This window comes from Candoia aspera, chromosome 1 (genome assembly GCF_035149785.1).
Source record: "Candoia aspera isolate rCanAsp1 chromosome 1, rCanAsp1.hap2, whole genome shotgun sequence".
Taxonomy (NCBI): Eukaryota; Metazoa; Chordata; class Lepidosauria; order Squamata; family Boidae; genus Candoia; species Candoia aspera.
The window spans coordinates 216983709-217007005 of NC_086153.1; the positions used below are offsets into that span (position 1 = coordinate 216983709).

A 23297-nucleotide genomic window follows, 5' to 3' on the forward strand; every position below is an offset into this window, starting at 1 on the left:
TGACTTATGAAGACTTTCCCATGTCAAAAAATAAAAATAAATTGGCCAAAAGCCTGCTTTTTTTTTCTCTAATCCAAAAATGTCCCCTGTAGTTCTTCTCAAGGACCGATCGTGTACTGAAACACAAACGTATGTGCCATGAAAACCGTGACAAGAAACCCAATAGAGGTGCCACCAAAGTTGGCCTTTTGACTCCTGATGAAGATCAAGGCTTCCCTATATCTTTGAAAGACTGTTCTTTGCCAAAAAAGAAGAGGCAAAAAACGGAGAAATTGAAATCTTCTGGGATAGATAAAGAAACTGGGACAGATAAATCTGAACATAAGAAAGATAAGAATGATTTTTTGCCATTGTATGCTGGCAATACTAAGATAAAGGATGAATATATGGTGGCAGAATATGCAGTTGAGCTGCCACATTCTTCTGTCACTGGAGGGCATTTACAAGAAGCAAATTCTGGAGAAATACACCCACCTAAACTAGTGCTCAAAAAAGTTAACAGTAAGAGAAATCTAAAGCAGCCACTAGAGCAAAGTCAGACCATTTCATCCTTAGCTTCTTATGAAGACAGCAAGGTTTCAAAATATGCCTTTGATCTTGTGGATAAACAGGGCTTACTGGATGCTGAAGCCAATGCTGACATCGACCAAGTTGATTCTTTACAGGAAGGTCCCAGTAAACCTGTACACAGCAGCACAAACTATGATGATGCAATGCAGTTTTTAAAGAAAAGGCGGTATCTCCAAGCAGCTAACAGTAACAGCAGAGAATATGCTTTGAATGTTGGCACTATTGCATCACAGCCTTCAGTCACACAGGCTGCTGTTGCAAGTGTGATAGATGAAGGCAGCACAGCATCAATATTGGATACATCAGCATTGAATGTGGAGATTAAAGGAAGCCATGACAAAAGTGTCATTCCAGATGAGGTACTTCAAACTCTTTTAGACCATTATTCCCATAAAGCCAATGGCCAGCATGAAATCGCATTCAACGTGGCTGATACTGAAGTGTCTTCCAGTATATCCATAAATTCTTCTGAAGTATCAGAGGTTACACAAAGTGAGAATGTTGCAACAAGTTCTCAAGGCTCCTCCTCTGATAAAGCCAGTATGTTACAGGAATATTCCAAGTTTTTGCAGCAAGCTTTGGACAGAACGAGCCAGAATGATGCCTATTTGAACAACTCAAGCCTTAATTTTGTGAATGACAACCAGACTCTTACAGGGCAACCAGCATTCTCTGCTATTGACAAACAGGTCTATGCATCTATACCTGTTAACAGTTTTCGATCAGGAATGAACTCTCCCTTAAGAACAACTGCAGACAAGTCTCATTTTGGACTTATTGTTGGTGATTCCCAGCACTCTTTTCCCTTTTCAGGTGATGAGCCAAATCATTCTTCATCATCCTCTACCCAGGACTTCTTGGATCAAGTGACTTCTCAGAAGAAGGCAGAGGCACAGCCTGTCCATCAAGCATATCAGTTAGGTTCTTTTGAGCAACCATTCAGGGCTCAGTATCATGGAACAAGAGCTGGATTATCTTCTCAGTTTAATACTGCTAATGGACAAGTGAACCTGCGGGGACCAGGGACAAGTGCTGAATTCCCAGAATTTCCTTTGGTGAATGTAAATGATGCTCGGGCAGGGATGAACTCGTCACCTGATGCAACAACAGGCCAAACATTTGGCTAAGAAAATCTGTAGAAATAACATTGGCACTTTACCACAGGTCTGTTGAGAATGAGTGTCTTCTGTACAAGATGGATTCTGTACAGATTTAAGGCCTTGTGTTATAATGAAAAAGTAAGCTGGTACAGCATATTAGTAATTACTTTTTTAAATTAATTGTCATTCTTTTTGAATTGCCTTATAAGTGGGTATCCACTGAAAAGGCAGGTGGCTGTTTCCTTTTTTGAGATCAGGAATTTGCTGTGTTGAGATTGAATACAAAATGAAGCAAACCAAAAAAAAAAAATCCAGTTAAGATTTCTCTCCTATAATAATTTGCTAGTTTGGTAACTTTGATTATTTGGGAGAGAATGATAATTATGAGATTATTCATATTACATTTCCTAATTAGTCTAGCCATTGCACTTCATCAGGGAATATGAATAAACTGTACAAATACAAAAGTTTAAATATCAGGAGATTGTGGCTAGAAGCTACAGTGCATTTCGGGGGGGGGGCTATTTTAAAAACCTCTGTTAAAAAAGTAATACATATAATATCCCTTTTAATGGTTTCCTTTAATACACTTTAAGAAAAATAATGATGTTTGCTAGACACATTTTACTATTTAAATGTTTGATTAATTAAAAGTAATTTAAAAGCAAAGTCCCTATTATTCATGCATTTAAATTTTAATTAATTTTCACCAGTGATGACAGGGATTAAGATGGTTAGATTTTAGCTTAAATGCTTTGCAGTCTGTGTTCCCAGTTTCATAATGTTTATATGAATGATAAACTCCAGGATTTAAAATTTAACTGTACTTCATCCTACAAATTTGCAATAATTAACATTAGAGCACTTAGATCCTTTCTCATATTTCTTCTTTAAAAAATAATAAAATTATTTTCGAGATTTAGGCTTGTTGTCCTGCATCATTTTCACCTTACATCATAGGATTTTGTATAAACAATGAAAATGAAGGGGATGCCTTAACATCCACAAAATTAGATTTGCTTACCGAGAAACTCTTGGCACTTCAGTTTGTTAGATACAGTAAATTTTCTCTAAAGCAATCATTCTTGCTGCACATCTTACCTGATTGAACAATTTCGCTGTGGTTTTGCCAGCCAGAATTGGTGAACAATGTCAGTGACAGAAAGCTACACGTCTCTATTTTAATATATTTCATACACAGTAAAGTATAAATTTTATTCCTTTCCCATTTTAACTGTAAATTGTCTTCAGTTAAACAGTGTGCTGCAACAATTCTATATACAGTTTTTAAAATGGCATGGTTTTACTTAACATAAATGTTGGAATAATTTTAACCATTTTTAAAACTGAAAAATTATTTTTATTTTAGTCAGAATAAATATTTTATTCTTTTCATGAATTGTATTCTATGTATTCACTAATGGAAAACTTTAGGTAGTACTACCGAAAGCCTGAGTGTTAGGAATGTTTTTTCTCTTTCTAAAATAAGAATAATTCAGATAGGGAAGAAGGATGCACAAATTATTTTAAGGTATGATATTCCTTGTTATTGCCTCTCACAGAACTTAGGGAACCAGATATCTTTAAAAAAAATTGGTTAAAAAAATACAGAGTAATTGTGACTTTTAATTAAACATAGCTTCTTTTTCTGGTAGTAGTTTTCCTCCTCTATTTCTTCAGTAGGATTTCAGGGCCATCATAGTATATACCTAACACTTCTGGATGGCAAGATAATCTCTTTAAATCTACTTGTGAGTCTTCATAGATTCATAGTCTCAACATTCATTGTGCATACCTGTCAACCACAAATAGGCTATTGCATCCTATTCTTCTCTACACAATGCCTAAAAATTTAAATGTCCGGTAAAAAAACAAAAAGCTCTATTAATGATACAGTTATACATGAAAACCTTTAAAGAATTAATCTTTTATTTTTCCATTTTCTAGTTTTATCTCTGCCCTGAAAACATACATTAATTTTAACTAAGCATTTCCAGCACAATGTCTCAGTATCCCCCTATTTATTTAGTTAACAATAGATTATGTTCCAGAGAGGTAAGCAAGTTTGGCAAGTAAAACAGTGTAGACACATTCAGTAGCTGGCATGAAAAGCTAGGAAGTTTGAATCTATTTGTGGATAGCCAAGGGGAACCCAAGGTGTGTGGAGCCAGGATCTATAACTGTCGAGAAAACAGGTATTTATTTCTTATGAACGTACCCATTATGGAAAAATGAATAAAGGGAGGCAGAATGAGCTCTAGCAGACGTCCAAAGTGCCCTGTGTGCCTGGCTAGAAACACCAGAGTGCTTGATTAATTTTCTGATGGCTTCCTGAGATGCATTGAGGGAAGTTAACTCCATGACATCCCTAAATCTGTAGCATTCCTAAGCTGGAGCTGGGCGTGTGCTTTAGCAGGGGCTGTTTAAGCCCAAAGTGGCATAGATGGAGTATGTATGCAATACCTCAGGTATGAGTAGAAGCATTCTCTTTGGGTTTTGTGATCCTGTCCACAAAAATCATGCAAGATCCAAAATTGCTTTTTATCTAAAAGCAGCTTTCTAAATTAACTAGGATTAAGTAATTGTAGAGGTCTATTTCATGCCCACCGTACATATTGTGAGACAGTACTACTAAAGCTATATTTTGCTAGAGTAATACTTCATTTAGGACATATTAGCTATGGTCGTAAAATCCTGTTAAACTCAATAGTATATTTACAGTTCAGTTTACTCTCTTTTTGGTGTCAGCTTTAAATGCAAATATACTGCTTAATTTTTTAAAAATCTCATTGTCTCAGTCTTCAGTAGATCCTATTTGGGTATATGCTGGGTCTCCAGAGTCTTTCTTAAAAGATCGTGAATGAAGGAATTTTAGAGCTGAAATAGCCACCTTATCCTCTCTTGGCCTTAATGAGTCAGGCTATATGATTTACCAAGTATAATTTATTTAAAGAGAAACAGCATGATGAACTGCAGGGCACTACAGGTTTGAAGAACAGTTAGAATGGTTTGTTTTTCCTTTATGTTGGATCACCTTTCTTGCTTTTTCTGAAATTGGTCTAAAACTTTTAATACAGATTCCAAGGTAAAGCAGTTTGCCACAATATTTTGAGAGAACAAGCAGGCTGTTGAAAGCTAAAATGTCTTTGTGATTTCTATTCAATACCTGATAATTCCCAAGCTGGTTTTTCCTTGTTTCTCTTGAGTGGTGTAAAGTCATGTTGTAGAGATAAAACTATGACTGTAACTTTAGCCAAGCATATTGCAGAACATTTGTGTAAGTGCTGCAAACTAAGAGACTATGGTCAAAATGAATGAAATACATTATAATGTCATATGCTTGCTTTTTTTTCCTTATTTATTTTGTGATTTTAAAGGGGGTTTCAAATCAATAGAGTGAATTAATAAGTTTTAATCATAGCTTTTGGATTTCATTTCTATAGTTTTGGGGTTATCATCAGAAAAAGCTCCACTTGGATAGATACAACATATATTCCATGTTTCCTCAGATTATTTTTAATGATGTGTGTAATATGTTTAATGAATATTTGAAGAAGATCCAGAGTGGATCCAAGATCAGCCTGCTTGAATACTTCAGTATTAACTTGCTTTGTATTTGTAAATTTGCAACCTAAAATTTTGTTGGGTAGAAATTAAATTCTTACTCAAGTTGCAGGGAGATAGATATTAGAATATAGTTCAGAAATTTAGAAAGCAGAAATGTGTTTGTGATCTGGGTATTTCATTTGGTAAAACCTCATGTAATTTTTCCAATTGCTGAAATTATTAATAAAAACTTTGTTTATATTTTCTTACATTCTGCTCAACAGAAGCCTTGCAACTTTTTGAAATGCTTTTATTTTCTTTTAATGCATGTTTTTTGAGGTTTGCAGGACTTTTAACTACTCTTTTTGTGTGCAAAGAGGATGTCCTGAGGAAGTATTACAATTAATGAAAAACAACATTATGTTAAATTTAACTTCCATTATTTTTCAATTAATTTGTTTCAGGGAAATTTTCTAATTGCTTTTGCTATACATATATAAAATCGTTTCTCTTTTCAATAATAATCAGAGAGAGAGAGAGAGGTCCTTTGGTAGCACACACAAATTGAAGCAAGCAATTTTCTCAGAGTTGTTTCTTGCATTCTTTACCCCAGTAGATGGAAAAGTAAAAATGTGTAAATGTTTATTTTATTTTTTTATGCAATATTGTTCTGTAAATATGAGTTATTAAATAAGGATGTACCTATGATTGAATCTTTTGATTCTGCACAGTTAAGAATTTATATATAAAATATAAATGTGTCTTGACAATCAAGGACTTACTGTCAGTCTTCCTTTATGATGTTTTATTAATGTTATGCATTCCATTTGTTAGACTTGAGTACCAATGTGGGAATTTGTATTGTCTGTAAAGTATGTAATGTTTTTACAGCTTGTTTTTAAACTAAAAAGGAAAAAAAAGAACCTTGTATATAAACAGATCATAGTACTGCTTTATATCAGGAGGCATATGATGTACTGTATGTAAGCAATAATGCCTAACCATGCTAACTGTAAAAGTAGCATAAGGATAGTTCCAAAAACTGTTTGGGGGATTCAGTAGCTTTGTTTAAGTTAATGTTTTTAATCAATAAATCCAACATTTTTCTGTTTGAAGCATAATGTTGTTTACACAGCACAATCGGAGTTGCAGGAAGAACAGACTTTAGATCTGTATTGCACCTGCACACACATTCATTATGAAACTAATGGCTCAATTGCACTTCTGTAAGATGATGAAGACTACAAATGTTAGTGTCCTGGAAGGAAGGAAGGACTTTTCTCCCACACCATTTCTGTGCCAATTGAAAATACGAATATGCATCTATATTAATCAGATTTGTGCAATACAAAAAAATAATTCTGTTCATATAGTACACTGCAGTTGAGCATTGAGTCATGGTTTATTTTTATATAATTACTTTTTGCTATAGGAATTATCAGCTGATGAGATGAGCTTTATTTAATTCAAGCAAAATAAGTCATACTGAAACTAAGTTTCAAGCTGTACAGAGCAACAGAATTATTTGAAAACTCTCAGTTGTTTCAGTGGGGAAAGATCACAGATTTATAAATGTAAATGACCTACATTTTATAGGAGGAAATGTTTTTAAATGCTAGTCATTTATATAATATGTGCTTTGAAGGATTTGCTAGTTCACTTCTGTCACTTTTAGTACACTGGTATCTTTTTATATGTAATGTATGCTTTTTATTATTGTAGCAAATCATTTCAGTAGAAGGAATTTTGCAACAGTGTTTGGGGAAATTTTATTGTTGGAAACTAATTATACTGGATTTTGTCTCTGTAGTTTTGTCTTTATTTTAACAGTGTTGGGAAAAGAATCCTGGAATTAAATAAACCCAACTTTATTTTTAGAGTATACTCAGTGAACCATGCTGTGAGATCTACAAATGGGTCCAGAAGTAGGATAACTTTGGAAGAAAGCATAAAGTTTTATTGTACAGCCCGTTAAAAGAATGCAATGCTTGGACCCAAGGAAAGAATAGAAGAATTCTGCTGGAATGCATTTTCTGATACAGTATTTGTTTCCCTGAAATCATATGCATTCTTTAATTTTTAGTTCATAAAATCCCCTCTAATATCAATAAAGATCTATTTTAATGTTAATACAGTATTAGCATACAATAACAAATCTCTTTTACTGTTACTTATGATTTTATCAAAACCAATTAAATTCTCAGTTTAAATCTGAAAATATGTATAAATAATACAGACCATTTTGTATAAACCTTGAAAGTATAAATTTGTGTAATTATTTTGTATTTGAAATAAATTAGGTGATGCAGGATTCCTGGAACATCAGGAATTTTGTGATGACTGTTTCTGTGGTGATTGTGTACATGTGATGGTTGCTTATTTGAAAAGTAAAGAGACAAAAGAAATAATAGTGAGTACACTCGCACAATTCAGTTTTCCAAAATATAGGTTGTGCAATTCTTGAAGAAAGTGCCCACATTTTCCTGCAATGATAGTCTCTGTGTGTGTGTGCATGTCTTTCTCTCTCTCTATGTATGAGAGAATAAGCTATTTGGAAGTACCAGTTCATGCAGTATAACCATGTAATTGACTTCTAATGTCACACTTTTGGTTTTTGCTTCTTCCGTTTATAATGTTTGCCATTTCTTTTTTTTTCTTTGTGCCTTAACAAATAATAAGCATATTAAAAATAAGATAATTGACTCCTTAAACATATCAACTAAGCTCATAGGAAGAAATCAAAAAGAACTTCTTGTCCTCAGAACTGCATAGATATTATAGACAAGTACTGTTTTGCTCTCTCCTATTAATCCACCTCTGGGTTCAGGTTAAGAATGTACAGTATTTCAGCCAAACTTTGTATCTGCAGGCCTTGTATTTTTGTATATTGTATTTCCATTCAATACATATTTGTTCCACTACAGTAGTAGTGAACTATAATGAACTGTGTAGGGAGAGTCCAACAAGCACTGCCTGACAGGCCAGAACTACTTGTAGGGTCAGAGTGTCAGTATAGAATAGGTTTTCCTCAAAAATCAAAACTATGCTTTTTAAAGAATATAGTTAAGCATTCTCAGATGGAACATTGATGCTTCAACTTCCCCATCATTATGCAAAATTTTCATATTTTTTAAAATGCTAAAAATTATTCTTAAATACATTGTAATAATTGTAGCTTACATATAACTAGCTTATTTGAAATAAGGGTAAAATGTTTTGAATACAGTAGGTGTGCAGGGAGTATAGTTTAATCATCCTTACTCTCTTACAGGCAGCATTGAAATCATCAGGTTGCTTCTCTCCAAAACAAATACTGATGACAGCCACTATAGTAAACGTATGTAAGGATATTGATTTTAAGGTAGCATTTTAAGATAAATTGTGGGAGAAGCTGGAAACCACCTCAGTTATTCAGTATCTGCTATGTCTAATTCTTAATCTTGATGAGCGAACAAAGTTGAAAGACGGATGTAACCCTCAGGCAGTGGCATCTGCAGGCGAGGTCAAGAGGAAGGCAGGATGACAAAAGCAGAGTCATGCCGTAAACCCCACTATCTCCCCAAGGTAACTTAATATCCACTGTACCAACAAAAAAGAGAGTTAAATATGGATGTATATTAGCCCCATTATTGTTTAACTTTTACATAAATGACTTGGTAGATTACCTAACAAATTTGGACATTCATCCTCAATTGAGTGAGAAATCTGTTATATACAGATGATGTGATTATATTATTTAGGACTAATATAGGTCTCAGAAGAGCGCTGAAGGCTCTTACATAATTATGCAAGAAGATAAACTGCAAATTACCTATCAAAAGACCAAAATCCTGAGTTTTGCTAGGAGATCTAAGAGTTATACCTAGCACGGAAACAGGCAATTAAATAGGTAATAATCTTTTAAGTATTGGGGGATGGTTTTTCATATTCCTATATTGCCCAAAATGTGTACCTGCCATTAAAGGTTTGTGAACAAAAGGAGCTGTATGTTATTTATAGTAAAAACATTAGCACAGATGCTCTGCCGTGCACAGCTGGGTTTGGTCTGAGAAAATTCAAACAAAATTTTCAAGATCAGCAATCCAGGCGTCTCACTGTGTTACAGTTGCTGGTGTGTGGTGAAAGTGGAGGCTGGACCATAGATATCTATATTAAATGACTAGCTAAAACTATCATTTTTCCCTCTGGGCGTAGTTCCTCTGTCTTTGGAGGATGGATTCCAGTCTGTTTGGAAGCAATCCCTGATGATGAAGTCAGGTTCCCTAAGGCTCTCTTCTTTCTATTACCACCCCTGGGATTTGATCAGGCCAGCTTTGTGTTGAAACAACGAATATGGATATAGAGCACCAGGTTGATCTAGACAGACTTTCAAATCTACCTATCATTGACAACTGTAGATACACAGTAACACCTGCGGCCCATCTTACACAATTAAAAGTGTCTAAACCTAGAAGGGTTTTTTTAAACTAGAAACCCCATCTCTTGCATGGTGTGATACCTTCCCTTCAGCGGTTTTATAGGGAAAATAAAATATGTATCTGGAAAATTGATGCTCCTGAAAATCTGGAAAAGTTAAGTTTCCTGAACATGGTTTTCAGTGTTAATTCAGTGTTAAGAAGGAAATATGAAATGCTGTTATCTTCCCAACTTTTTGAAATTCTCCTAGATCATACAGCTCAAGCCTCTGTTTATTAGACCCAGACTATAATTCCACAATAACATACATAGTTGCTGTGTTTTGCACTGCAGCATGTATAATCCTCAGGAACTGACTGCCAGCAAGAAATGGTTGATCAGAGGCAAATCATACTCCTATTACATCATTGTCTAGGATGGTGATCTAAGTTTTAATGTTTCACTGGGTTCAATCTTCACTGTGTCATTATTAATACTAATTTTTATTACTAGAGACCGTTTTTAGAGTTAAAATATTCAGTTCTGGGCTAGTAATGTTAAGCTTTAGTTATTTACTATATTTTACAACTTAAGCTTGCTTTTGCGTAGCAGTAGTTGTATTTTTCATTGTTATATTTATTAATATTTAGAATGCTTTATATTTTATGTTGCATGTTTTCTTCCAGGTAGTCTTAGTATTAATAATAACAGCGTGCATTTAATACTAATGTTAATACTTTAGTTCTTTTTTAGATGTTATGGTCTAGATGGATAAAGTTACAAATGATGTTGAAAATTTGTGAGAACTTCAAAAACTATATTTTATCCATGGAAGATTTATCTTTTTAAATTAAATTTTACAAAGGGTAACAATCCCAAACACACTTTTTATAAATAAACCCTATTCAATATAAGCCAATTTACTGTTGACTCAGCATGTGTAACACAGATGTAAATTCACTGGGTTGTTGAATTCAGCTGTGTTCCACCCAGGTACTGTACAGAAATTCATTTTTGCTATACTGTGTAGGATAGAACTTCCTTTTAAAAAAGGATAGGTAGAAACTATTTTTTTTTTACCTCACAGCCAAATTTGTAGAATAACAATTAACTTTTTCTGTAGCTGATACTGGGGAAAATCCCAAATACCAGCGCCCCTAACCAAAATTATTCAGCCTCAGGTTGTAAACTTTATAGAAAGTTTCAATGGTAATTTAGGATCAACAGCAATAATTTAGAAGAAATGTGACTCACAAAACTTCATTATTCCTATCATATCTCTGTGCTCTTCATACACTTTTTTCTGATAACTCAAATTCGTACTAAATGTTCTATAAAAGGTTGTAGTATGCTAATCATGTCTGAGTCCCTATGGAGCTAGGCTACTTACTGTACATGACATGGAAATAATGCAAACTTGAACCATATAATGAAGTGGCTGAACCAGATGCTAGTCAGGTATTTAGGCAATTGGCACCATTCCTTTCAGTTTCATGGAGAATCCAGGTAACATCTTTAAATCATAACCCTGTGTTTTAATCTCTTTTTCTCTCTGTGAATGGGGTTAATCTGGGCACAAAAATATGAATTGGAAGTGTCGATCTAAATATGTTAATGTTCCATAGTGCTTTGTTCTTAATGGCTTTAGGAGAGAGAGGTGGCTTTAGCATCAGCAATACACATTATCTGTCATATCTCCCATTCCCTTATACACAAGTCTGAACACACATGAATGTTTCATCCATCTGCCCATGCTATTTTTTACATTTCTTTTTTAATACTAAAATTTAAGAGAGTGCCAAAGTCCTATAGCTATAGTTTTAGAAATAGCTTGGTGCTTTGCATCTATCTACCTAAGGAAAATTTATCATTTATCATAGCACAGAAGTTGGCAGTCTGTAAGCACTGTGTATTATGTTCTACATTCTATTCTACATAATCCACAATAAATGCATGTTTTCTTGATCAGCTTTTTTTGTAAAAGGAATAATTATGCAGTAAAATCCAATTGTTGTGAGCACAATAGGAAGGAGGCTTGTTCCTTCCTGCAGGCCTCTGTGTACCCTCAGAATGAGCACAATGGGAGGTCCCTCAGTGCTTCAGAGTGGTTTTTGAGAGATGCCTTAGTGGGGAGGGAAGAGCTAAAGTTTCTGTTGCATGAGCAGAGTTTGGCTTGCACGGCTGGATGCCACCCTTACTGGCTACTTTATCATCAGCAGTGAGTTGCTATTTTTCACATTCAGGATGACTAACATTTCGTTGTTCTTTTTTTAAAAACAAAATGATACATATTTACAATAAGCTGGTATGTTGTAGTTCCAGAATTCTAATGTTAAAAAAAAAAGTAAGGGTACAAGCAACTGGGTAATACAGCTATAAGCATGCTCATAACTATTGTGTTATAAGGGGGGAGAGCAGAAATGTTCACTGGTGAGAAGAGAGGTAAACTTGGGCAAAAGTATGTAGAATTCCACATTTTAATCATCTGCAATGCAGTGATGTGATGTGAAAGGGATAATGGAGCAAGTGTGGGCTTTGAATTGCAGTTTAACCAACCACACTACTTGGAAAATCAACAGCTTTTAACACAGTCAGGTTCTCACAGGAAAAATAAGTAGCACAGAACACTACCTACTAAAAGACCTGTTTTACACTCTAAAAAATTCCAACTACAGTTTTAGCAAGTATTCATGATTATAGTATTTTCAAATATTAGATCAGAGATACATAACTTTTTGGTGGCTGGGGCTACATGTCACTATTTAGGAAAGGACAAGAGAGAATGAGAACAAGTGGGCCAGGCCACATCACTCATATAGATTTGGCTCCTTTTCTCCATTAGGAGTGGGGGAGGGGTGTTACGTGTTTATATGAGCCTATTTTAAGGCTTCCCCCATAAATTTTGTGTGTTTCGTGCCTCAGAATGACAGGAAACTGTGGCTGATTCTGTGCCTAAAACTTGAGCTGTTTGGAAGTAGCTGTAGGGGCCACAACTTTAGATTGCTGAGCCTTGATCGTAAGCCACTGGATGAAGGATCTGTCATAGCCATCCTTTCCAAACAGCCATGTATCCAGATGATACTATAAAGAATGTAGTAACAAAACTGTAGTAGAGTAACATCCTTTGGCTGAATAATACAATAGTGGAAGTGCTATCTAAGATTTGTACGTAGTATCTTTTTATACTAGCAGAAGAGAATAATACAATGTTTTCTCCCACAACTGTTTTAGTAAGATGGTCTCTGAAACTGAAAACAAGAATTCAGTTATGGTATTCTCCTGGAATTTGATTAACTTAGATGTTACATGAGATAGAATGGTGGCTATAAACTGTTTGCATAGTTTAATAATCAATTCTTCCAGAACCTTCATGAAATACTTGTATTGATGATTTTTACCAATGCAAGTTGATTAATTTTTTCTTCTCTAAGGCAGTGCTTCTCAACCTTGGCAACTTTCAGATGTGTGGACTTCAACTCCAGAGTTCCCCAGCCAGCCTTATATTCCCTTATGTTTAACTATATCATACATGTACACACACACACAGAGAGAGAGAGAGAGAGAGAGAGAGAGAGACTGGGGAATTCTGGGAGTTGAAGTTCACACATCTGAAAGTTGCCAAGGTTGAGAAACACTGTTCTAAAGAATAGAACTGTCTGGAACAAGTCTGGTGACATCTAACACTGAGCATGCTGACTTCTGTTCCTTTTCTTTCTTCCCCTCAAGTCCTTTGGGACATACTTTAAGGGTGCAGAATCTGTAGTAGGAATAGGGAAATCTCTTCTTCCAGCTGTCTCCAGCAGACAAATCCAATTGGATTTCACCAACTTCTATTTTAGTACAAACTGCTGTATATTTATGATTACCTTTTTCCTTTTTTATCTGACTTTTGATACTAAGCTTCTATCTGGATGGCAAAATACAACAGCCTGTGGTAATCTCTATCGTACATGCATAAATACGATGGAAAAAGTATTTTAAGAGTAGAAGCTCTTCTTGATCTCTTACGCAATTTCTGTAGAATCAGGAAGAAACCATTATAAATCTATTATTAGAGGAGGGTGTGCTTTTATGTGTACGTGTGTGTGTGTGTATGATATAGTTAAACATAAGGGAATATAAAGAGGCACTTGCATGGTTGAAGTTTCTGTAAACAAATATGATTCTACAATAATGCATATCAACTGGAATGCATTCCTGTTCCTGTTGATGAACCAACAGGAATATTCCATTCTGATCAGCTGATTGCCAGTAAGTCGTCTTTTGCATCCTGTCTATTGCTTATAGCAGGGATTATCTTAATTTGTAGCAGATACATTTCTCTTTGATTTGCCTCCGTAAACAATTGGCTTTTGCACAATTGAACTTAGAGGGATGTTGGAGGAGGAGAACTGTGTTAGTCTATGGTGGCAAAAACTCAAGATTCTGGTACCACCTTTTCCTCTCTTTTTCTTCTAAATTTAATTTAATTTTTCACAAAGTAGTAATGAAATAATTTAAAGAGAAACAGCAAAGAACAGCCCCCACCCCATCTTGCAATCAGTTCATAAGGATAGATATAAACAGTGCAGATACATATGAAGGAAAATCTTGATAAATGTAAATTGAAGAATGGGATGCAGAAAAATGAGAATGTTGGGATAAGGCTGTACGAGGGCATGCCTCATTATTAAATATTTTTGAAAGAACAAAATGCTTAAACCGATCATACAATCTTCTGCTTGCCAGTTTGGGGATTACAACTATATCCACACCTAAACTGGTGTTTTTGGAGCTTTGGTGCAAATCAAATAGAGGACCAGATTTTCTGTTCTTTTATCAGGCTTTTTGTGAATCAGAAAACTCTTCTGCTTTTATTTAATTATTTATTATTTGGAAAGTAAACACAAATAGTCACATATAAAAAGATAAAAGGAAAAAAAAATTGATTTGCATGAAAAAAATAAATATAAATAAAATCATTAAGAAAGCACTTGATTCCAAATTATACTCTTCCCACCCATTTTACCCCACATGGTACTTGCAATTAATATATTTCTAAGCATTAGGAATTGTTTCTGATTTCTATTTGTCTTTTTGTCTATTTTTTCCCTTAGAAACCATACTCTATCTAAGTTTGCCTTGTGTAATATGTGATATAAAACAGAGTCATTCTTGCTTAAATTTTGTTAAGCTTCTGTTATAAATATATATGGTTAATTTTCTCATTGCTCCACAGTTTCCTAGTCGGCAAAGTGCTTCTTTTCCAGTGTGGTACCAGATTTATCCTTGTGGCTGTCAATATATATCTTAATAAATTATGCTTCTTGTTTATATGTTCTGGAACAATTCCTGGTAGAAATATTTGAGGTATATATTTTATATTTTTTTCCTGTACTTTTGAGGGGTTTTTTTTTTACATAACTATCATATATAACAAAACATTCCTTCTTTATCATGACATTTCCAACTTTTTGAATTATATGATTTATCTATTTTTATGAATATTGACAGAATTATATACCATCTGTAAAAAAAATTGTACTAATTTTTTCCTTAAATTATAATGTGGGATAAATTTTATTGATTTGTTCCCATAATTCTCCTCATTGTTGTATTGTAATTGTTTCTTTTAAAATTTACATCCACTTTATCATGCAGTTTTTGATTTGTTCAGCCTCCATGTCATATTTTAATAGCAATTTATATATACATCCCAGTAGCTGGCTTTGATTCTGCATAAGTATTTCCAATTCTGTCATCTTTCTTAATCCCTCCTTCTTTCTTAAGATCACTTTTTGTTCTTTCAGCAATTTGTAAACAGATCACCTAGGGTAAATTCCTGCCTTTGTTGAATAATTCTTGCTTTCTGGAGTCTGAGCTCACATGCATATGTTATTACAGTTTTCTTGCTGTAATCATCCCCAGAATAAAAAACATTTAATGGTGAAGCTAGTGGTGAAACAACTTAGTTTTTTTTAATGTCACATTTTTATCAAATGTTATCATATGTCCGTTCAGATTTTTGTTTGTTTATTTCCATATATGTACCATAACTACCTATGAAATCTAGACGTATGGAGTGGCTAGACTGATGTAGGATTTAATTTGGAGTGGGGGGAAAGGGAGGGGAAGTTAGGTTGGTTATGCAGATTCAGATGAGGTGTGAGACAGATTACAAGTACTTTATCAATTAACAATTGTAATGTGTTAAAACCCATTGTGTTTGTTGAGACCTTCTGAGATTGCCTGAAAACTGTGCATTCAACAATTTCTCACTTGATGGTGCTGTTAAAATTCCACTTTTCTAAAACAGTTACTATAGAGTGTCCTGGGAGGTTAAAATGCTTTGACATTACCTTGTCCTCATTTTGAGTCCTGATGTCAAACTTGTATCAATTATTTCTTTTGCACAAAGTTTGTCCTGTTAATCCTATGTAGAATCCAGAAGGGCATGGTTGGCAAATCATATTGGAGGAAGAACACCTCTAATCTTGTATACTTGTTGGGGCCTGTGATGGAGCTGTTGGTGTAGATGTGGGGGCAAAGTAAACATCTGGATTTGTTGCAATGTCGGGTTCCCATGTTGGCATTATAGTCCTGTTGTTTCTTGCTGTTTGTGAGAATCTGCTTCAGGGTGTTTGCCTGTATGCAAGTATGGGCCTGCCACCCAGTGCCTGAGAAAGTACAGTATCATTGTCCGGTATGGTCCATAACTTATTAATAATGCATTTGAGTGGCTTATGCTATGAGCTGTGGGTGACAACCCATGGTGTTCTGTTGTTCAGTTTCTGTGTTGCAGGTTTTTTTCTTAAACAGGCCCTCCCTGGTTATTGATTTGGCTCTGTTGATTTGTCTATTGATCTTGTTGGGGGTAGTTCAGTTTTCTGAATGTCTGGTTTTAATGTCTGATGGAATTATCCTTCACAAATGAGTCTGCATGTACTGCTATTTTATCTACATTCTTTAGCCAGACTATTTGGCTTACTGGCTTACCTGAAGCTGAAAGTGTTACTTACTTACTTACTTACTTACTTACTTATTTTCTATCCCACCTTTTTATTATTTTTATAAATACCATTGTGGATTTCCAGAAATCAAGATTGCAACCTATAAAAAACCTTGAGCAAAAGCCGTTTGTCAGAAATTCAGAATGGTAGTTGGGGTTTAGAAAACATTGTAAGCCACAAAACTTATTTAAAAAAAAACACAGGCAACAGGAAGTAAAATGGTGATGCCCTTGCAGTTCAAGTGACCTTTTTGGTTTAACATGACCCACAAACACAGCCACAGTTCATTCATAGGCTGGAAGAGTTTGTAAGTCACGTTGTGTCTGATCTCTTTCAAGCCCTTTCATGTGCTGTCTGGGCTCTCTCTTTCCTTTACTTACTGCTCTTTATTTTGTCAGGAGGGATGTTCTTGGCAAGTCGCTGAAGAAGCAAAGAAGACTCAGTTATGCTCCATACTTCCGTATTCCAATCTCATCTACTGCTCATTTATGTTGTCAACCAGATCTTGGAATCCAGGGGCAATTACAGAAACCCACATTCCAACAAAGGGAAAAGATTTCTCTCCCTGCTGTTCATCTTGCTGACTACTTACCTGCATTCTTCAAGTGTGCAAGCAATAAGAAGGAACGTAGCCTCCAATTGCCTTAATCTCTTTTGCCTCAACTTCCTCCTGAGCACTGATGTGAATTGACTGTAGAAAAAGGGAGACAAGGAAACAAACCGCCATGATAATGAGATAAAGATGAGCCCATTTGGAGGAAAAGAATCCTCTTGGGCCTCCCAAACCTCAAATCAATACTTGAATCTCTGCAATTATTTGATTCTATGTCACTGATGAATTCCTTACTGATATGTACAGTTTTACCTCTTTATTCACATCTACATACGTCGCTCAAGGAAATATCTCATTGCTGAAGTCATTGCAGTATTACTCATTATTACCTCTTGCTACCCTGTCCAATGGTACTGTAACATTCTAGAGTCATCATTATTTAGTTCCTTTTAGAAATTATATCTTCAAAGCAGAGCATAATAGAGACAAATTTAGTAGCTGGGTGTTTGTCTCTGATACTCAAAGAAAGCAATTGTACCTGAATAGTTTATCTCCAGCCAGCTTGCCGGCTGTAAGAGGCCTGCTATAGGAGGCCTTCCAGTGAACCAGTGACTTCAGTAGAAAGAGTGGGGCCAAATACTTAGGCCATTTTAAAGTGCAATTTCTGGATTTGGAATGGGAACAAGAGCATTTCACTTCCCCAGAGACCTATACTCTTGTTCCTACTTTTACTTTGCTGTTTTTGACCTAAAAATTACACCACTGAAATAATGGCCATTTTCCCACCAAACTGGCAGTTTGATCCATATCATTTCAATGCTATCAGTAGCTATCTTAAAGCAGAGATGAGACCCTTTTTTTTACTTACAGTCCCATTCCCTCTGGGGGCTTTGGGAGGCTTTGGGAGGTGGAAAGGAACCCAACATGGGTTGGCATCAGAGCCTAAAACAACTGATGCCATACTCCTCCTTTGTGCTCTTTCTGACACCTGCTTTTTCTTGTTTGTTTTCCTTTCTTACTTGTTTCCCTTTCTGTATCTCATTCTCTTTCAGATACCATCTTCTCTCTCCCAAGCTGCAGACTACCTGGGAAGGGAAGGGACAGATAGCTTTGATCAAAGATCAGATCTAATTGCTTCCAGAGGACTTTTGAAAGTAAGCTGAGAATGGCATATGGCCCTAGACCACATGTTTCTCATTCCTAAAATAAAGGTTAATAGTTTTAAACTGACCAGATATATATTCCCTGCATATTATACAAAAGTTTTAACCTAGCATCATGCAGATGCACTGAACACAAATATCATCACCTGCAACAAGCACTGCTAATTGGGGCCGTGTTGGCTATAGACAATAGGAGTTGTAGCTCAGCACATCTAGAGGGCACCAAGTTGGGGATAGTCTATATTAGTGTTTCTCAACCTTGGTAACTTTAAGATGTGTTGACTTCAACTCCCAGAATTTCCCAGCTAGCATGCTGGCTGGGGAATTCTGGGAGTTGAAGTCCACTCATCTTAAAGTTGCCGAGGTTGAGAAACACTGGTCTATATAAAGTAAACCAAAATCATGGCCTTCCCACGGAGACCATTTTCTCTGGGAACTATTTTTTTTTCTAATTATTTATCATAATTGCGGTTTCTAAGCTAATAATTCTTTGGAGCAGTTTTGCTTTTTCTTCATTGCTTAATATTTGCAAAGTTTTGATTTCTTTTTCCCCCCTATGCCTCCCATTTACCAGTTTCTATGATCCTGTGGGATGTCTACTTTGTTGTGAAAGTTCTCACTAATTTGGCAAGAAAGATGGGCTGTTGCTGTAGCAACTTGCTGTCCTAAAAATACTGCATTCTGTTAGATTGCTTAGCTGCAACATTTCATAGCCACATTTCCTATTTCCTTTTGCCTGCTTGGCACTGTTCAATTCACCACAATTATTCTTTGGGCAAAAGATAGCTTTTAGAACAGCCAATGATTGGAAATCAGCTTCTTCATGATAGGAAATGAAAATTTCACCTTAGTTATCATAACTTCCATGTGTGAACCTAAGCAGTTTTGAACCGTGGTCACTGTGCTTTGTCTTCACAGTATGAAGTTGGCTTGGGGGAAGACTATTCCAGGAGCCTGCTCCTGATGACCTCTTCCTTTCCTACCACATATGGCACAGAACCATTTTTACCTACTGCCTTGTTGGAAGGATCCCTGAAGGGAGAGGGAAGAAGGCAGGTGAAGAACACCCCAGAAGCCTGCTCTACCTGGACTTTTCCCTCCCACCATCCTCCCACCACCCACAAGGCTATTGCCATGACCTGTTTTGTGGGGGGAAAAAAACCCAGTTTTTTTTAATTGTTGATCTTTTTTCCCCGACATGCCTTAGTAGAATCTGCACTCTGTCTGTCTGTCTGTCTGTCTGTTTGAGGAAGTACCATGGCAAGACAAGACAGATCAAGCAGAGGAAGTACTATGGCATGACAAGTACCGTCAACAGATAGCTGAGGTGGCTGACATTGGGAAATCCTACCAGTGGCTGGAAAGGGCTGGACTAAAAGACAGCTCTGAGGCACTGATCATAGCAGCACAAGAACAGGCACTAAGCGCTAGATCCATAGAAGCAGGGGTCTACCACACTAGACAGGACCCGAGGTACAGACTGTGCAGAGAGGCCTCAGAAACAGTCCAACACATAGTGGCAGGGTGTAAGATGCAGGCAAGAACAGCATACACTGAATGGCACAACCAAGTAGCTGGCATTGTGTACAGGAACATCTGTACAGTGTATGGGCTAGACCCTCCCAAGTCCAGATGGGAGATTCCATAGGTTGTAGAGAATGACAGGGCTAAGATCCTGTGGGACTTCCAGATCCAAATGGACAGGCAGGCACTGGCTAATCAACCAGACACTGTTGTAGTAGAGAAGGACCAGAAGATGGTGGTGGTGATAGATGTAGCAGTGCCAAGTGACAGCAACATCAGGAAGGAGGAGTATGAGAAGCTGGAGGAGTACCAGGGCCTGAAGGAGGAACTAGAGAGGATGAGTTAGGAACACTCGGGGCTGTGATTCCTAAGCTGGGAGAGTCACTCCAACAGATCCCAGAACAACATCAGAGCTCTCTGTCCAGAAGAGTGCAGTGCTAGGAACAGCTAAGTTACTGCGCAGACCCCTCAAACTCCCAGGCCTCTGGTAGAGAACCCAAGTTTGAGGAAGGCACATACTACCCATAGGGGTGAGAGTGGAATTGTTTATTTTTTTAATAATAGTATTATTATTATTAATATACTGAACTATTATATAAAAATACTGAACTATTTTCTTCTGAACTGGGCTCAGAAGAAGGGTAAGTCCTATGTAATTCTTGGATGGGAGACTACTAGGGAATTCCATGGCTATATAGGTTCAAATGCAAAGCTGAAACCTGGAAGAAGACAAAGTTGAACAATCTGGAAGAAGGCAGTGGCGAACCACTTCCATAAAGTTTCCAGGAAAACAGCATAGATGTGTTCATGTAGTCACCAGGAATTGAACTTGTTGAACTTTACTTTTTAATATTATTTATATATACACTTGCTGCAGGTTTAATTTATTTTAACTCCGAGCTGAGCCTTTTCTCTGGCTATTGTGAATCTCTGAAATGCACTTTCTGTACATCTGAAGGGACTGAACTGTTTGCTGACATTTTAAAAGGCCCTAAACTCTCATCTTTAACAATGTTTCTAATCCTTTATTATTTTATTTTTATGTTAATATACCTGATCTTAACAATGTTTTTTCTGCTTTTTCTATACATTGCTGAGAAACCTCAGTAATTGGTTGGTTAACAAGTTTAATAAACAGAGAAAACATCTGCAATGCTTCAATATGTAATTTTTTTTTCAGAATGTAAATTATAGTATTGGGAGTTTAAAGGCTTGTGTGCTGCTTTATTTTGAAACATAGTTCAAGGCACTGCTGGTTACCTTAACAGAATGAGCAAATGGAGTCCTTCAGTTAATTAAGGTCTATGAGTAATGAAATTAAATCTTGCTAAGAGTCATCTACCCCTTTCCTGGCTGCTGTTAGGGAGAGAGAAAAGTCACCGAGGGAAAGACGGGGGGAAAAATGGGTCAGAAAGAGCAAGAAAGTGTCAGGGAGAAAATGGGTGGCAGCAGGAAAGAACAAGATTTTCTCCTGACTTCTCCAGTTACAGAATGTCCTCTCCAGGGAACCTCATTCATCCTGATATTTTTTTCTGCATAAGCGGAAGATATTTTTACTTGGCCAGGAGTTTTATATTTTCAATGGACTACAGTTTTTAATTCTTTCAAGCTGCTGAGTGTTGTCCTTCTAGTTACTGCTATTTTATCATTATTAGAAACATTTGGCAATGTGCTTTGAAAATCTGGACTGTAGAGGGGGATATAGGAAAACTGTAATAAATAATGAACAAAACACAATTATATGCCATCTGGATATCACTTTTTTTGAAATATTCTGCCACTAAATTTTCAGATCAGCTTGAACTATCTAGAACCATGAATTGCGCTCTTCGTGATTCTAAAAAAGCCACTCAAAGTGGGTGGGCCTTATGTTGTTTGTGCTTAGACACAGATTGTGGTCTTTGATTTTTTTTCCACAGCAAACCATCTTAGTGTTTCTTCAATTCCTGCTAGACCCTTTAATGCCTTGCAAGCATTCCTTGCAGTAGGAGACAATTTACATGAGATCAGGATGTGCTTAACTTGGTTTCTTCCATGCATTAAGGGAAAAAAGCAGTCTGTCAGTGCATAACAAACTGTGAAGCTGTTTGAATAACCAGAAAACAAATTTCCCCAGCAAGATAGCTAATATTTAATTTTGGGAAAAGACAAAAATGAACCTGTTAGATGTATTCTGTTCCAAAGGCTTGTAATATAATTTAAAAATATTGTTTTTCTCTTCCATTATGAACAAAACAAAGTATTCATTAACAGCATTTGGAAAATGTTATCTTAGGAAATATTTGACCAAACATGTATCTTTTAGCTGTCTGTGATGCACAATATATTTACAAAAGCTAGCATTTGCTGGAAGTCTTGTCATTTTATATATCTTAACTTTGTCAGCAGCCTGGATAAATTTGTTAAGCGCTTAGCCTTGTTTCAAGATATTTTACTGTTTTTCCTTTCTTTGTGTTATAAACAAACTATTTTATTCTAAGAAGGAATGAGAAAACAGCGAAGAATGAAATACAGTGAATTTGCCTCTATCTTTTGAAAAATGGAAATTTCAGGGTTTAAAGCCAGTTCACAGTAACCAAAAGTGGGATGTAAGTTAATTAATTAATTATTCAGTAAAGCTTTTAAAGCCTGCCATGATAGCCAAGACAGGGTCAAGGTACAATCCCTTTTTCTATGTGGTTGCTTTTCTGTTCCTGTTGTGGTTGCCTGTAGAACTGAAATGTAAAATCCACAGTCTCTATTAAGTGTTTTACTAAAAGAAATCCGCATGATAAATCATAACTGAGTATCTGATCTGTGCCAGCCTCCCTTGCCTCCCACTCTCTCCTCCCAGACACAGCAGTAGCCTGAGCATCCCCCAAGTGTACCCTTGAAAACAACAAAACCAGATTACAAAACCAGATTTGGAAAATATTCTGGATATTCAAAGCCCTTGCTGAGTCATTAAATTAATAGTACATCAGTGAACATTATTTGCAACAAATAGTTTAAGAACAGGATTTATATATTTATTTAAAGCAGATTAACTGAAGTGTAAAGAGCATTTCCTTTCCCCTAAAGAACTGTGGTTCAAGGTTATCTGTCTGAAATTGGCTTTCTGTGCCTCTTGCTCCCCCTCAGAATCAATGTTGTCATACTAAGAGCACGGAGCTATTTTGCCCCCTCGAAAAGCTTTGGCTTGGCTCTTTTTTTCTTTTTTTAATTCATCTCCCAAACTAAGATAACCCTTTCCCTCGCTCACAGACCGTAATGCACATCCGCAAGACGTTCACGGCCAGCCATTCGGAAATCTGTCAGGTCAAGGGTGTGTCGTCTTTCCTCAGAAGTTCCAGAAGGAGGCTGTGGAAGTTCCTCCTGGCAGGTCAATAGGGCGAGAAAGAGGAGGAGGGCCAAAATAAGAGCAAACATCCTGGAAATAGTCCTTCCTGCCCCATAAAAGAGCCACCCACAGTCCAGT

General features: G+C 36.2%; 2 protein-coding genes and 1 long non-coding RNA gene across 5 annotated transcripts in view; 2 read left to right on the top strand and 1 right to left on the bottom strand.

The window, feature by feature from the left end:
• The window catches only part of ZNF148 (zinc finger protein 148), a 58547-nt gene extending 50987 nt beyond the window's left edge, over positions 1–7560 (top strand). For all 3 annotated transcript variants that reach the window (XM_063288757.1, XM_063288756.1, XM_063288755.1), the window contains one exon: positions 93–7560. In XM_063288757.1, coding sequence (XP_063144827.1) covers positions 93–1697 — 1605 coding nt within the window. In that variant the 3' untranslated portion in view covers positions 1698–7560. The remainder of the gene's footprint in view (positions 1–92) is intronic.
• Positions 7561–16999: 9439 nt separating this feature from the next.
• LOC134487155 (uncharacterized) lies at positions 17000–23292 on the bottom strand. Its single transcript, XR_010066829.1, has 3 exons — positions 22978–23292; positions 18173–18238; positions 17000–17020 (listed from the first exon to the last, which is right to left on the bottom strand). It is a non-coding gene; the product is annotated as an uncharacterized LOC134487155 (long non-coding RNA).
• Positions 17308–23297, top strand: part of LOC134487154 (mucin-13-like) — a 193621-nt gene continuing 187631 nt past the window's right edge. Inside the window, exon 1 of the mRNA XM_063288767.1 lies at positions 17308–17311. The gene's annotated coding sequence lies outside the window, so the exon portion shown is untranslated. The remainder of the gene's footprint in view (positions 17312–23297) is intronic.